The following is a 17043-nucleotide window of genomic DNA, read 5'->3' as shown; positions in this document are numbered from 1 at the left end:
GACTGAATATGAGAAGTGAGGGAAAGGAGAATGTCAAAGACGATCCCTTAGCAATTAAGATTAGTTTAAGAAGGAAGTAACATGTATTTGTTTGTATGAATGAAACAGCTATAAAAATGTACATACACATATGATATATGTGATATATATATATATACACACACACACACGTAATGTGTGTGTGTGTGTGTGTGTGAGAGAGAGAGAGAGAGAGAGATGTCTAATTTGGGGCATGTAATGTTAAAATGGCAGGGGGAAATCTTATATAACTAATTAGACATAGGATTCTGGAGCTCAGACAAGTAAAGACCCAGGAACTCCTAAAGGATAGGAATTGTTTCATTTCTATTTTTTACCTCATGTTCCTCATCTGTAAAATGGGCTGGAGAAGAAAATAGCAAACCACTACAGTAACTTTGTTAAGAAAACCCCAAATGTGATTAACAGAGTCAGACACAATTGAAAAAAGTGACTAAATCCACAAAATTCCTTTACCATGTAATACTATGAATAACAAGGTCAGGGACTATGCCTTCTCAGAACTATATAGCTTCCCTAGTACCTAACATAGCAAGGCAAATAAAAAAGCCTTAGACATCTGTTATAAAGACATTTGCTTTAATCACATTCTTGTCTAATTCCTCTTCTTCTGACAACACATCAAATGTTAGCAACATTAATAACTGCACTTTCTTATCTGTTGCAGGGAATTTTCAAGCCCCGATTGATTATTCAAAAACATTCCTTGTCTTCAAGGGGCTTACCTTTTTCTGGAGGGAGGAACAGTATATATGTAGTATACTGGATAAATGTAAAAATAAATGAGAGGGAGGGTTCAATTTTCCCGTTTGAATATTATTCAAGTCTCCTTTTCTTCTCTCACCCACTTACCTAGACATCTCAATAGCAATGGAAAGGAAAAAGAAAAACATGAAAAAGAGAAGGAAAGAAAACCAAAATAGAGGAGAATAAAGGGGAAGAGGGAGAAAGGAAAGCAAAATCTAAATTTGCTTGTTAGTAATATCTCTGGGAAAAATTTAGAAGGGAAGTAGATAGAAAAAAAAAAGGATCAATTTTAGGATACTTTATGAATTTTGTTTATTTAATCTTTTTCTGTCTCCCAATCATTTGGATGTGTTCCTTGAACAAAGCCTAATTTCTAAACAGACATCATTAGAGAAGTCCAGTTCTGTTATCTGGAAAACGACAGAGTTGGATTAGATGACCAGAAAAAGTTGCTTCTGGCTCTCATTTATGATTTCCTCCATGGTCCTCTACTATACAAAGTTGGTTTCAGTTATTAACAATAACAAACAATCCATATTTCTAAAGCACTGTCACACTTACAAAGTCCTTTATCTACAATCAACAATCAAAACTTTACAAGAAGCTTGTGGGTATCTAGGTGGCACAATAAAGTGCTAGTGTCAGAGTTGGAAAGACTTTTTGGGTTTAAATCTGGCCTCAAACAATTACTAAGTGTGACTTTGAGCATTTTGTAAATAAAGAAATTGAGATTCAAGAATATTAAACATCTCTTGTCTCTGCTAGAGCTGGATCAGGGAACTTGGTTCTCCTAATTGCAAATCTACAGTTCTCAAACTATACCATGTTGACTCATTAATGCTATTTCTTAGAAAACGGTAGGAAATAAAAGACAGAGAATAAAAAAGCACAGATTCAAAGGGTCCCTGGATGCTATGCTACATGGTACACATAGTTTGATTGAAATGAAATGGAGCAAGACAAAGCTTAATATAAGTTAGTGTTTATAAAGCACTGCATTTCTTGAGTCTCTCTAATACCTTCCATGTGCTCTTCATAGCATTAACTTTAGTTTAATCAATGCTAAAAGAAAGAAAACACTGGACTAGGTTGTATACATTGAATGTTAGATGTGTTGTCTATGCATATTGAAATGTTGGCTGGCTAGATCATTTTCTACATCTACAGACTGCCCCCAAGAGAACCTCTGTTTCTAGGAATTTTTAAGTCTTTCTCTCTCCTTTACAGTCTCTAAAGATCATTGACTTCTGTTGCTAGGAAATAGATCAAAGGTCATTTTTTGGTTTGACACTAGTATGTTAAAAGACCACAACTGCATTTACTAGAAATTCTACCAGAATTTCTTAAGGAGTTCCAATATTTAGTAAGAAAGATTCTCATAGCATTTGGTTTTTGTCAGTATCTACCACATAATGTCCTCAAGAAGATGGGTAAAGATACTGTGGTTCTTACTTAATTAAAACCTATTTTGATAATAAGAGTAATACACTACCAACTCTTTTGAAACTGTCAGATAGTGAATCCAAGTGTGTTCTTAAAATCTCAAGCAACATCATGAACATGAGAATGTCAAAACGTCTTACAACAACATGTAAATAAAATGCTTCTTGAATGGAATGAACCACGTTAAATTATGTCTTGTGAAACAGTGCTACTTGTTCAAAACTTGAGGGCACTGAAAAGGAAGTGTGGTATAATGGAAAGAGTAATGAACTTGTGTTCCTATTCAGTTTTCTGTATGATCTCAAGAAAGTCAACCTAAGTTGTCAAACAGAGGAGGTAGAAATAGTACCAAGCTTATTAGTAATCATTAACCTTTCTGGATCTTAATTTCCAATCTGTAAAATGAGAGTAGTGGTCAGACTAGATCATTCTGAATTCACATAGATTTCAAGGGGTCCATGAACCTGAATAGGAAATAAAATTAAAAGTTTACTATCATTAATCACTAGATGAAATTTATTATTTCCTTCAATTATGATTGTAGACAACAAAAAAAATATTCTAAGAAGGGCTTCACCTGACTACCAAATTCACATACATAAAAAATGATTAAAAGGCCCTAATCTAAAATTTCTTCCCAACTCCATATCCTCAATCAGTAATAAGGATAGAGAAAGAGAACACTGCTCTCCACTCTAGAAGTTCCCCCTTTATAAATCAAGGTGAGAATCCTGAGAGAATATCACACGTAAGGATTAAACTATTTGACTTGAAATATCAAGATAGATATTTCAATATGATAGAAAGAATTATAGGTTCTAGTGACAACCCTTCCCCATTTGAGACACTGATGGACAAGCTGAAAGATTTAGCTCTTAGACTCTGATGATCCAAATGAATTTTGGTTAAACCTCACCTGGGATTATCATCTGGGATATGCTGCCTACAGCTACAGAAAATGAGAAAAAGACCTGGCAGATGAGGGAGCTTAGCTGTCAGCTAAACACAGCTGTCCTCACGATGTTCTGCTGCTTGATATTCACACACTGGGTTCACTGGGGGCTTGCCACCTGGTTAATGCTTATTTCTCACAACAAATCATAGAAGCAGATTTTTACATTAATCATCCTGAGGAATATAATAGACAAATGACTGTTTTGAGAGCCAACTAGAACATCAGTGATAGAAACCAGGTTCCTTCACACCTGTTCTTTGTTTTAGTTCAATGACTTAAGCTACCCTTGATTAGAAATATGTCATAGGTCTGCCTAAAATGCCAAATTTCCTCACCCCTTTATGAGAGTCTTATCTAAGACTTAGATATCTGCCACCTGGTAGCTACTTTAGTAGTTACCCTTAAAATTACTCAAACTAACTATGTCTACAATCTGAACTAAAACATTGAAATTTCAAGAGTGTCCAAAAATAAATGGTTATGTTTTTAAACATAATTTCTTTTGAGATTAATGATAGAATAGGATTTTGCATGGAAGAAGCTTGTACTTTTGAAATGAACAAATATGGTATGAAATCTATGAGACCAAAATTAATTCCTCAATAAATGAGTGGTCAAAGGATACAAACATTTCTAAAAAGAATGGCAAGCTATTAACAACTACATGAAAGAATGCTCTAAAAAAATTAATACCAATAGAAATGGTAATTAAAACAATCTCAGAAAACTGGCAAAGATGACAAAAGGTGGGAATCACCACTCACTGTTGGAGATATTGTGGAAAGACAAGCACATTAATGCACTATTGAAGTAGTTTAAAAAAAATAGTCCAAACATTTTGGAAAACAATGGATAAATAAATGAGGAAAGTAACTAAAATGCCCATGTCCTTTGACTCAGAGATTTCATTGCAAGATATATTCCGTAAAAAGGACAATGATTTTTTTTTAAAGCCCCATATATATTAAACTTTTTTTTTTGAGAGGGGGATGGGAAGAGGGTAACAGAAAAGAACTAGAAACAAGGATAGATGCCCACTGCCAGGGAAAGGGCTAAAAAAAGTTACTGTAAATGAATATAATGGAATACTACTGGACTATAGAAGAATTGAGGCAAAAACATGAAAAAATATACATAATGACAACAAAGTACATTGAAGCTTAATGTGCTGAAATTAAAACTAATCTTAATTACAAAGGAAATATGAGAAAGTACCTCCTCCCATTTCTTTCGAGAGGAGAATGTCAGACTTTTTTTTAATATATTAGTTTTGTTGAAATCATTTTTTTTTTTAACTTTTAATTATAAGGGATAGCTCACTGTCTAGGAAGACAAGGGAAGATTCACTGGGAAAGGGAAGTGATATAAAAAAGAAAAATTATAAATAAAACTTTATTTTAAAAAGAGATAAGGTATAAGGGTACAAGAGAAACACATTTAGCCCTACATGAAAGAAATAAACAATAAGAAATCATGACTTTTTCCCTCTCAACAAAATGTTTTCAATGAAGTGACTGATTCTGACATGAGTAGTGTCCCTGTCTAGAACAAGTTGGGATCACATGCAACAGCCCCATTTATAAAAGTGTTGCTGCAAAAGTGCTTATAGTGACGAATATTACAGTCACTAATCTCAGAAATCTGATCTGTTTGCCATTTAAATCTATCTTATTCACTGATGCTAGCTGTATTCATGTCTAAAAATACAGGAAATCTGCAGCCTAGGCACATTTGGCCTGTTAGCTCATGGGGTTCTGATTTGAATACCCAACATGTGGAGTGGGATGAAGGTTTTGTTTTGATATCCGCTATCCATACGAGGCGGGGGAGGAGAGAAGAAGGAAGTGTAGGTTGAATTCTGCTGCTTCCACTACAGAGGAGGAGTATGAATTTGTGAGCTAGGAGATTGGGTCAGAAGGATTATCCATTGAAATAAATGCAGTTTTGGAGTTATGTGATAGATTTTCACTAGTTAAGAGAAGGCAAAGTTATTCTATCAAGAAATAGTTTCTGCATTATGGAATATTATTGTTCTGTAAGGAATGACCAGCGGGATGAATACAGAGAGGACTGGCGAGACTTATATGAACTGATGCTAAGTGAATTGAGCAGAACCAGGAGATCATTATATACTTCAACAATGATACTGTTTGAGGATGTATTCTGATGGAAGTGGATCTCTTCCATAAAGAGAGCCTTAATTGATCAAAGATGGACAGAAGCAGCTACACCCAAAGAAAGAACACTGGGAAATGAATATAAACAACTTGCATTTTTGTTTTTCTTCCCGGGTTATTTACACCTTCTGAATCCAATTCTCCCTGTGCAACAAGAAAACTGTTCGGTTCTGCACACATATATTGTATCTAGGATATACTGTAACCTATTCAACATGTAAAGGACTGCTTGCCATCTGGGGGAGGGAGGGGAAAAATTGGAACAGAAGTGAATGCAAGGGATAATGCTATAAAAATTACCCTGGCATGCGTTCTATCAATAAAAAGTTATAAAAAAAATAATAATAATAATAAATAAGTCTCAAACTCTTTAAAAAAATAAAAAAATAAAAAAGAAAGAAATAGTTTCTGTAATTAGAGTCACTTTCTACTCACACAGACCCTAATCACTTCTTCTAAATTGCTGCAATGGTGTCTGAATTACACACCCGCTCTTCTCTTCTCTTAGAGTGTTATTCCAAAATCATAACTCTAATTACATCAGTGCTCTGCTCAAGAAGCATCAAAGGCTCCTTTTTACCTCTAAGATCAAATATTAACTAGACTGTCTGACATTTAAAATTCTTCATCCCTTTCTTCATCTAGCTACATTATTTCCTACATTATTAGATATTATTCCTCTGTTGTCCACATCCCATTTCCAATCTCTGCCATTATCTCCCATGCTTAGACCCTCTCCCTCTTTGCTTGTGCTTCTTGGAATCCAAAACCTCCTTCAAACTCAACTCAAGTCCTACTTCTATTATGAAATCTGGCCATATCAAGGTACTAGTACCCCTATCCAAAAGATCTATTTTATACCTACTTATATGCATACTATTGGTTTCCAAGATAAAAGAAAAGTTCCTTGAGGACAGGGACATTCATTTTGTCCCTGTATCCCCAGCATTGAGCATAGTTCTTGGCACATGGCAGGCACTTAATAAATGTTTGTTGATTAATTTACTGCACTGATCTCCTTGCTTAGGCACCAGGTTGGAATCAATAAATACCTGACCCACTTCATAGATAGCAGGAGTTACAGACAATTAAAGACAAAACAGGGAGGGGCCATAAGGGATATGGATCCCCTGGTAAGACAAAAAGCCAAAGGCAGCTGTCTTCCACCAGTAAGGGTGTGGTACTCCTGGTTTATGTCCCCAGGCTCTAATGTGGGAGAGGAAAAGGAATCCAAGCTTTGGCATGTTTTTAAAGTCTGTAACAGAAATTATGGCAAGGTTAGCTGGGAATAACCAGAGATATTGAGCCAAAGTCCTCTCCAGCTATAAAGGGAAGAGCCAGGGTGGGAGAGGAAACTGACACCATTTTCTTTTCTTTCTTTTTTTTGTTGTTTCAGGGCCTGATTTCCAATCAATAAATATTTTAACCAGAAGGGTTGAATCCGTCCCCTCTTTCCCTCTCCTCCCCATACTTGTCCAAAACAACCCTACCAGCCACTTTTGCTCAGAGCCAGCGGCTATGACACTCACCCATCAAAACACTCAGCAACTTCTGGACTCTGGAATTGACGCCAACAATTCTGTAGAGTCCTTGCTCATTGATCCCTGGAAAAAGAAAAAGACTCTGATTTAATTAGAGACCATCAATGCACAAATAAGGCTAATGCAATCTAATGCATTTCTTTCATTTCCTCAGCCTTCCTAATAGCTGCTCTAATTAAAGCATCTTGTCACTCAGCCTGCTGCTGGGGAAGGGATGGATGGGATTTGGTACAGCTGTCTAGAATTTCATGGATGGACTACACACTATAACACTGGTCTTAGACTGGTAATCAGAGGGGAAAGAGATCTCCAATCTCCCCTGCCAAAGGCAGCATCTGGACAGGCTGAAAGATGTCAGTAATAATGGCAATAATAAACGTCTATTATTTGTATAAATATATGAGTGTATACACATACCTGCATGTATGTATTATAATTAAATAAACATGTGTGTAGTGTGTGAGTAGCCAACAACAGCATCAAATAACAAAGAGTTATATTTTAGATTTTTATGATGCCATTGTGTAATACCAGAATATGAAATACTTCAACAAAGATGACATGCTCAGTTTTGCAAATGGTGGCCAAAGTATATATACTACATGTTAAAGAAAGGACTTATTAAGAACTTGGTTTAGTAGTCAGAAACTCCAGCGTTTTGTTATACAAATGTCTTGCCTGTACAAAAAAAAATTTAGAGACATAATATCATCTTCCTCTTTATTCTATACAAGAAAAGAACTACTTGCTATTGAATGATGCCTTTGGGGTTTTGTTTTTTTCTCTAACCACAAATACAATCCCCTTCCAATTGAACTCTCCCTTAAAAAAGAGCAAAAAAGATAAGCAAAACAAATTGGAAAAATTAAAATATGTCCCAACTCTAAATATTCAGCAAGCAACAACAGCCTTGGAAAGAAAAAAATCTTCATTTTCTATGTATTGAACATTCCAAACCTGAAGTTTGTCCATTCTATTAATGAAAAGATTTTAATATATTTTATTACCTTTCTCTTTTTGGAGGTTCATTGTAAATTGGTCACCTAAATGATCTATTTTTTAGAAGAAACTGATCTTTATAAAAGAAAGGGTAAAAAATAGTCATAGTTATTATTTGATATAGAAGGCTAATTAGAATCAAGAGTTCCTGGAACTCTGTAGTCTCTGCTCTAGCTATCTATCACATGTTATCTATTTTCCTTCCTTCCTTCCTTCCTTCCTTCCTTCCTTCCTTCCTTCTTTCCTTCCTTCCTTCCTCCCTCCCTCCCTTTCTTCCTTTTTCTTTCTATCTATCTACCTATCTATCTATCTATCTACCTGTGAGACTTCCTGGGAATAAATTATTATATTAACGTCATCAGAAGATACATCATGGCCAAACAAAACAGGGTCTTGGAAAATGAAATTATTAAGACATTAATTTGCTGGGTTTTCAATGAGCAATTTACAAAAGAATGAAACCATTCAAAGGCTATAGGTACCTAGAATATATGGGTAAAATGGAGTAATATTCAGCTACTAAAGGTCTTATAGTCAAATCTATTCAACTTTATAGAAGATGAATCTAAAGTTTAGACATAATGAGTGATTCACTTCAGATCAAGAAATAGTGATACCACTGAATTCTCTGACACAGTTTTGTAGGACTATTCTCTCTAAGACAATCAATTAATAAACATTAATGCAGCTTCTACTAGGTACTAGACACTAGACTGACCTGACTGCAGATAACAAAGAACAGAGAGGAGTTACCAACTCAATCATCCTAACTAGCCCAATTTTCTTAATTAATTAAAGGAAATCAGTCCTTCCACCTAAATAATGTAGATTGCAATTGTTAGCTTTTATTACTAATTATTTTTATAATTTTGTATTTTTTTGTGCAAAATTTTTATAGAATTTATTTTATTTATTCGGTCATCAATCACATTTGTTTATTTAAAAGATAATGCCTTTTGCTCTAATTTTTTATTTTTATTCTTTTTCATTGATCTATTTTTCTACTTTTAAAAATTCAATATAAGAGCTTTTATAATTAATACTTCCCATAGAAAATTGAAAATTAACTTTTTCATCCCCTTTCTGCTTGATGATCTTACTCATTTGTTTTCTCATGCACTAGACATATTTAGGGCACAATGAATGGAGTACTAGACCTGGAATGAAGAAGATCCAACCTCAAGTATGGTCTCAGATATTTACTAGCTTTGTGACTAACAATTTAGTTTCAGTTTCCTCAATTATAAAATAAAATAAGGAAATTAAAAGCACCTACCTACAAGAATATTGGTCCAAATTATATAGTAATCCTTTCAAAATTGTGTCAGAGCTGGTACTTTTTACAAAGCTTTATGATATCTTTGTAAGTTAGCTCTTCAATAGTGTTGTACAATTTTACATTATAGTATGATATATGGTATATTGTACAGTACAGTATAGTATAGTCAATAGTACAAATTGTATTTCTTTTTTCAAATGTTTCTCCTTGTTTCTATCAGCAATTTCACAAAATGCAGATATCTTGATGGGTTAAATTTCCAATTTTCTGATGCAATTTTATGTTATTACAAATATATTTAAAATTCCAAAGAAATTATAAATTTCTTTTTCCAAAAGTTTCTTCTTGTTTCTATAATAATTTATAAAGATTTCATTCTGGGTTTATCTTAACAAAAGTAAGAATTAGGAATACCAAAGTTACTTCTTTCCTTATTTTTTTTGGGGGGAAGGGGGTTGAAAATCTTAAATTAAAATGCCATCATGTTTCTTAGTAAAAGAGATAATTTATGATCATATTTGCCAATGTTCACTTCCTTAATTCTTCTTTTCTTATTGCCAAAACTAGTATTTCTAAAATTTTGTTAAATAATTTGGCTAATAATTAATTACTATATAAAGTAATAGCCCAACCCCTTATCTCCTGGCTCTGTGTCAGAATTTCCAAACTTTTCCCACATTCTTCCTGGAGATATTTCTACTTATAAAGTCCTTTTTTCCAATTGCTGGATACCAGCTTAGAATCATATTTCAGGAAGTTAATTAGCCTTGCTCACTTCTCACCCAAAATTTTACTGAATGTGTACACTTAGACATATCTTTCCCCAGTCCTAGTTTTCCAGTTCCTATTATGTGCTGTCTTCTCTCATTAGAACAGGGGCCCTCAAACTTTTTAAATAGGGAGCCAGTTCACTGTCCCTCAGACTGTTGGAGGGCCGGACTATTGTAAAAACAAAAATTTTGTTTTGTGGGCCTTTAAATAAATAAACTTCATAGCCCTGGGTGAGGGGGATAATCATCCTCAGCTGCGGCATCTGGCCGCGGGCCATAGTTTGAGGACCCCTGCGATTAGAATGTCAGCTCCTTGAAGATAGACACTGACTTTCTTTTGTCTTTTACTTATATTCTAAGTACTTATAGCACATAATAAAAATTAATTTTCTTCTTCCAAAATTTCAATACTAATTTGTCCTCTTCTGGTCTTTCTCTCTTTTTTCCTCTATCTAAAAAAGGGTATTAGGTTATAGTTTGAAGACTACTGTGCAAATCCTAGCTCTGAACTTTGCAACATTGCTATCAACTAATTCTCATTTGGAATGTTTAAGACAGAACTATGAAAAATGATATACCTAGGAATACGTAACTAGACACTCAGTCTCTCATTCAAAAACAGTCTAAGAAACTAGGTACTGTTTACTGGTCTTTGTTACTAGTACCCCAAAATGCAGAGAGAACCACATCTTATGGGTTGATGATAATTTTTACTAGAAGCCATTGAGAAAACAATGCCTTCAGAAAGATCAGGGGAAAAGGTACATAGAATGATTTTATTCTCTAATCTCTCTCCTCTAATATCAGGTTCACTGGGTCTCTCTAGATAGCTATAAACTTCTGTTGTTAGGATTTTTATAGATGTGTATTAATATAATTGATTTCCTTTGTTAACTCTATAAATTTTATTTTATGCAATTAAAATAGCACTCTAAGAATGGGGGTTTTGTTTTTGTATTCCTGTGCTTAACTTGGTACTATTGAGTTTTAACTATTTACTGATTGATGCAGAGAATTTGGTCTCCAGTGAAATGATCCCCTGCCATGGTCAGAATATGATTGCCTTGTTGTTGTGTTCAGGTCTAGGTGGCACATTTCAAGAGTATACAGAAGTAATGGTGAACGGTGCTCACATCAACTTGTTCACAATTATCACTGTCTCAGAATGGAATGGACTTGCCTTGTAAAGTAATGGGTTTCCCCATGTGGAAGTACTCAAGTCAAAGCTGGGTGACCTCTTTTGGGTTAGGAAGGAATGAGGGGGATGTTCTGGCAGGGTTGGACTAGATGGACCCATAATATACAAACCGATTGTGGTATTCTAGCAGTTAATGAATCACTTAAAATTGGGAAACAGCAGGTAGCAGATAATATGCTACAAACAGCTGTGCAACCTTCAGAAGAACAATGCCATCTGGTAAGCTCCTTTACCTCTGGTTTCCACAGCATGAATGCACTTCCTGATAATGCTGAAGCCAATGCTATCCAACTGTGCAGCTGAAAAAGAAGGAGGGAAATTTTTTTTTTTTTTAAAGCAGCCATTGGAACCAACATCATAGTAGGATTTTGGCTAATTCCCTATTAGACTATAGACTCCTGGAGAGTTAGATCGCTTTTTGCCTTTCTTTATATTTCCAGGCCTTAGCCCAGTATCTGGCATATATAGTCATTGCTTAATAAATACTAGTGTATTGACTGACTTTTCAAAAAGAAAATATACTTACTTTCTCATTAAAGAGATGGGGAGTAACTAGGCATTCACCAACAATGTTTTCAACTTGAAAGCTTTACTCACTTTCAATGATTTCAATATTATTAATTCAGTATTATTTATTAAAAATCCATGGTGAATTTCTTTGTTAAAAGGGATGGCTGTCTGGGAGAGAGGAAAGGAAGAGATAAAGCAAGGAATCTAGGTGATGTTATAAACAAAAACTACTGGGGTGGAGCCAAGATGATGAGCTAAAGCCTGAACTCTCCCAAATTGCTATCCAAATGCCTCTTAATGAATTCTGAAGCAGTAGAACCAACAAAAGCACAAGCTGAAACAATTTCCCAGCCCAATAAAACACATTAGGTCTGCAAGGAAGGTAAGAGTAGAGCACTGTTCTATGCAGGACACCATAAAAGCCAGGCTTTGGGGGCTACAGAATATGCAGCAATGACTTCTAGAGTTCTCAATACAAGGGCTGCGACAACTAGTCAGGAGATTACAGGCAACCTTTGATAGCACTGGGTGCAGGACTCTGATGCACTGGAAATGCACCGTTCTGGGTCACAGTCTTAGGAAGAAGAGGGGCACTAGCATACTAGACCATGCAGCTACAGGAGAGCCAGGACTCTGGTCATCATTCAAGGGTAAGGAAAAAAAAAAAAAGGGCTACTGTTTACTCATCTCCCAAACCATAGGCCAGGACTACACTTCTCTTTGGATCATAACAATTTGGAAGAACTGAAAACTGATGAACCCTTGGACACTGTCCCCTCCCAAGTCAGGAGCAAGATTTAACTTTAACCTAATTTAAAAGTCAATAAATAGGTAAGAAAAATAAGCAAACAACAATAACAATGACAACAAAAAAGAACCTGACTGTGGGTGATAAGGAAAATCAAAATACAAACTAAGAAGACAACAAATCCAAAATTTCTATATCCAAAGCCTCAAAAGAAAAATGTAAATCTGTCTCAGAGCCACCCCATTCCCCAAAAAAAGAATTCAAGGAAGAGCTGAAAGGGGATTTTAAAAATTAAGGAAGAGAGGTAGAGAAAAGATTAGCAAAAGAAAAGAGAGTGATGCAAGGAAAATCATTTAAGAGTCAACCACTTAGTCAAAGAAGGCACAAAAAAATACAGAAGAAAATATCTTTAGAAACAGAGTAAGCCAAAAAGCAAAAGAGGCATGAAATCCACAAAAGAAAACTCCTTAACAACTAGAATTGGCAGGCCTGTTCTTCTGGCAATGTGATGAAGAAAGAGCCATCTACACCTAGAGACTAGGGACTGAATGTGGATCCCAACATTGAATTTTCACTTTTTTAGTTGTTTGCTTGCGTTTTGTTTTCTTTCTCATTTTTTTAATTATACCTTTTTTGTTTACAAGTTATATGCATGGGTAATTTTACGGCATTGACAATTGCCAAACCTTTTGTTCCAATTTTCCCCTCCTTCACCCCATCCCTTCCTCCCATCCCCTCCCCCTGATGGCAGGTTGACCACTACATGTTAAATATGTTAAAGTATAAATTAAATACAATATACATATACATGTCCTAACAGTTATTTTTGCTGTACAAAAAGAATTGGACTTTGAAATACTATACTATTAGCCTGTGAAGGAAATCAAAACTGCAGGCGGACAAAAATATAGGGATTGGAAATTCTATGTAATGGTTCATAGTCATTTCCCAGAGTTCTTTCGCTGGCTGTAGCTGGTTCAGTTCATTACTGCTCTATTGGAACTGATTTGGTTCATCTCATTGCTGAAGAGGGCCAGATCCATCAGAATTGATCATCATATAGTATTGTTGTTGAAGTATATAATGGTCTCCTGATCCTGTTGATTTTACTCAGCATCAGTTCATGTAAATCTCTCCAGACCTTTCTGAAATCATCCTGCTGGTCATTTCTTACAGAACAATAATATTCCATAACATTCATATACCACAATTTATTCAGCCATTCTCCACTTGATGGGCATCCACTCAGTTTCCAGTTTCTGGCCCCTACAAACAGGGCTGCCACAAACATTTTAGTACATACAGTCCCTTTCCCTTCTTTAAGATTTCTGTGGGATATAAGCCCAATAGAAACACTGCTGGATCAAAGGGTATGCATAGTTTGATAACTTTTTGAACATAGTTCCAAACTGCTCTCCAGAATGGCTGGATATATGCACCATTCCACCAAAAATGTATTAGTGTCCCTGTTTTCTCACATCCCCTCCAAAATTCCATATTATTATTCCCTGTCAATCTGAAAGGTATATAGTGGTATCTCAGAATTGTCTTCATTTGCATTTCCTTGATCAATAATGACTTGGAGCATCTTTTCATGTGGCTAGAAATAGTTTCAAGTTCTTCCTCTGAGAATTGTCTGTTCATATCCTTTGACCATTTATCATTTGAAGAATGGAGTGATTTCTTATAAATTAGAGTCAAATCTCTATATATTTTGGATCTCACTAAAGAAGAGAAAGGAACCTGTATGTGCCAAAATGTTTGTGGCAGCCCTGTTTGTAGTGGCTAGAAGCTGGAAAATGAATGGATGCCCATCAATTGGAGAATGGTTGAGTAAATTGTGGTATATGAATGTTATGGAATATTATTGTTCTGTAAGAAATGACCAGCAGGATGAATACAGAGAGGACTGGCGAGACTTACATGAACTGATGCTAAGTGAAATGAGCAGAACCAGGAGATCATTATATACCTCAACAACAATACTGTTTGAGGATGTATTCTGATGGAAGTGGATCTCTTCAATAAAGAGAGCTAATTCAGTTTCAATTGATCAAAGATGGACAGAAGCAGCTACACCCAAAGAAAGGACACTGGGAAATGAATATAAACTGCTTGCATTTTTGTTTTTCTTCCCGGGTTATTTATACCTTCTGAATGCAATTCTCCCTGTGCAACAAGAGAACTGTTTGGTTCTGCACACATACATTGTATCTAGGATATACTGTAACCTATTTAATATGTAAAGGACTGCTTGCCATCTGGGGGTGGGGTGGAGGGAAGGAGGGGAAAAATTGGAACAGAAGTGAGTGCAAGGGATAATGTTGTAAAAAAATTACCCAGGCATGGGTTCTGTCAATAAAAAGTTATTTAAAAATAAAAATAAAATAAAATAAATATTAAAAAAAAATAAAAAATATATATATTGGATCTCTTTTTTTTTTTTAATCTGAGTTTTCTTGTGTACCATGACAACTGTGGAAATATGTACAGAACAATTACGCATGCTTATTATATTGGATTACTTGCTGTCTAGGGGAGGGGGTGGGAGTAAAGGAGGAAAAAAATGGAGTACAATATTTTGCAAGGGTGAATGTTGAAAACTATTATGCATATGTTTTAAAAATAAAAACATTTAATTAAAATAAATAAAAATTAAATTAAATTTTAAAAACTAGAATTGATGGAATTGTGAAAAGATCTAGCCATTCTGGAGAGCAACTTGGAACTGTGCTTAAAGGGATATGAAACTATGCATACTCTTTGATCCAGCAATGCTATTGCTGGGTCTGTATCCCAAGGAAATCATAAAGGAGGGGAAAGGACCCACATATGCAAAAATGATGAACAAGTGATTTTAGAAAGGTCTGGAAAGATTTACACACAATGATGCTGAGCAAAACAAGTAGAACCAGAAATGCAGTAGTCACAGTAACAGCAAAAGTGTGCAATGATCAACTATGAAAGACCTGATTCTTTTCAATGGTTCAGCGATCCAAGGCAATTCCAATAAATTTTGGTTACAAAATGCCCCCCCCCCCAAAAAAAAAGCAGAGAGAGAACTATGGAAAATGAAATTAACACATGCTATGTTCACTTTTTTTTTTTCCTTTAGGATTTTTCTCTTTTGTTTTGATTTTTCTCTCCCAACATGAGACATAAAGAAATGGGTTTTTTTTTAAATTAATATACATGTATAACCAGAAAAATAAAGAAAACAATTTTAAAAATCACCTAGAATTGGCTAAATGAAAAAGAAGATACAAAAGCTCACTAAAGAAAATAATTCCTTAAATTGGGCAAATGGAAGCTAATGACTCCATGAGACATCAAGAAACAATAAAACAAAACTGAAAGAACAAAATAAATAGAAGAAAATGTGAACTATCTCATTGGAAAAAAAAAAAAAATCTGGAAAACAGATCCAGAATAGGTAATTTGAGAATTATTGGAGTACCTGAAAAAGAGCTTGGACAAAATCTTTCAAGAAATTGTCAAGGAAAATAGCCCTGATATCCTAAAACCAGAGTAATAACATTACAAAAGAATCCCCTGATTACCTCCTAAAAGATATCCCAAAATAAAAACTCCTAGGAATATTATGACCAAATCGCAGAGTTCCCACATCAGAGAGAAAATATTTCAATCAGCCAGGAAAAAAAACAAAAACGCCCAAAACAATTTAATATGTTGGAGCTATAATTGAGATAATGTAAGATTTAGTAGTCTCAACATTAAAAAATTATAGTACTTGGAATATGATATTCTAGAAGGTAAAAAAGGTAGGATTATAATTGAGAATAACCTCCCCAGAAAAATTGAGTACAATCCTTCAGGGGAAAAAATGGATATTTAATGAATTTTCAAGAACATATCAATTAAAAATACTGATTTCAAACAGGAAATCCAATAATGTTATTTTTTTTTTACATTATTATATGAGAAGATGCTACTTGTAACTCCCAAGAAATTTATTATCATAAGGGCAATTAGAAGGAATATATATATAGACAAAAGGACAGAAGTGTGAGCTGACCATCATGGCAGGATATCTAGAAACAAATTATGGGGTGAGAAAGAGAGATGTCCTAAGAGAAGAGGGAAGGGAGAGGAAGAATGGGGCAAAGTATCTCACATAAAAGAAGCATGATAAAGCTTTTACAATGAAAGGGAGGCTGGGGGGAGAGGGGAGGGTTAGGGTGGTAGATAATGTTTGAATTTTACTTTCATTACACTCAGTACAAAGAGAAATACAGAAATTTATCTTGCCTTACAGGGAACTAAGAAGGAGAAGGAGAGGAGAAAAAATATTGATCGAAATCAGTAAGACAAAATGACCAGCAGGATGAATACAGAGAGGACTGGCGAGACTTACATGAACTGATGCTAAGTGAAATGAGCAGAACCAGGAGATCATTGTATACCTCAACAACGATACTGTATGAGGATGTATTCTGATAGAAGTGGAGCTCTTCGATAAAGAGTGCTAATTTAGTTTCAATTGATCAAGGATGGACAGAAGCAGCTACACCCAAAGAAAGAACACTGGGAAACGAATGTGAACTATTTGCATTTTTGTTTTTCTTCCCGGGTTATTTTTTACCTTCTGAATCCAATTCTCCCTGTGAAACAAGAGA

At 34.9% G+C, this 17043-nt stretch overlaps 1 protein-coding gene across 3 annotated transcripts in view; it reads right to left on the bottom strand.

Annotated features, from left to right (window-relative positions):
- ARHGAP26 (Rho GTPase activating protein 26) overlaps positions 1-17043 on the bottom strand; it is a 514410-nt gene that overhangs the window by 208270 nt on the left and 289097 nt on the right. For all 3 annotated transcript variants that reach the window (XM_051978634.1, XM_051978632.1, XM_051978633.1), the window contains exons 13-14: positions 11382-11447; positions 6891-6965 (exon numbers count right to left, since the gene is read on the bottom strand). In XM_051978634.1, the coding sequence (XP_051834594.1) occupies positions 6891-6965; positions 11382-11447 (141 nt within the window). The remainder of the gene's footprint in view (positions 1-6890; positions 6966-11381; positions 11448-17043) is intronic.

Source organism: Antechinus flavipes, chromosome 2 (assembly GCF_016432865.1).
Source record: "Antechinus flavipes isolate AdamAnt ecotype Samford, QLD, Australia chromosome 2, AdamAnt_v2, whole genome shotgun sequence".
NCBI lineage: Eukaryota > Metazoa > Chordata > Mammalia > Dasyuromorphia > Dasyuridae > Antechinus > Antechinus flavipes.
The sequence above is the reverse complement of the archived record's forward strand: the minus strand, read 5'-3'. Positions and strand labels throughout refer to the sequence as shown.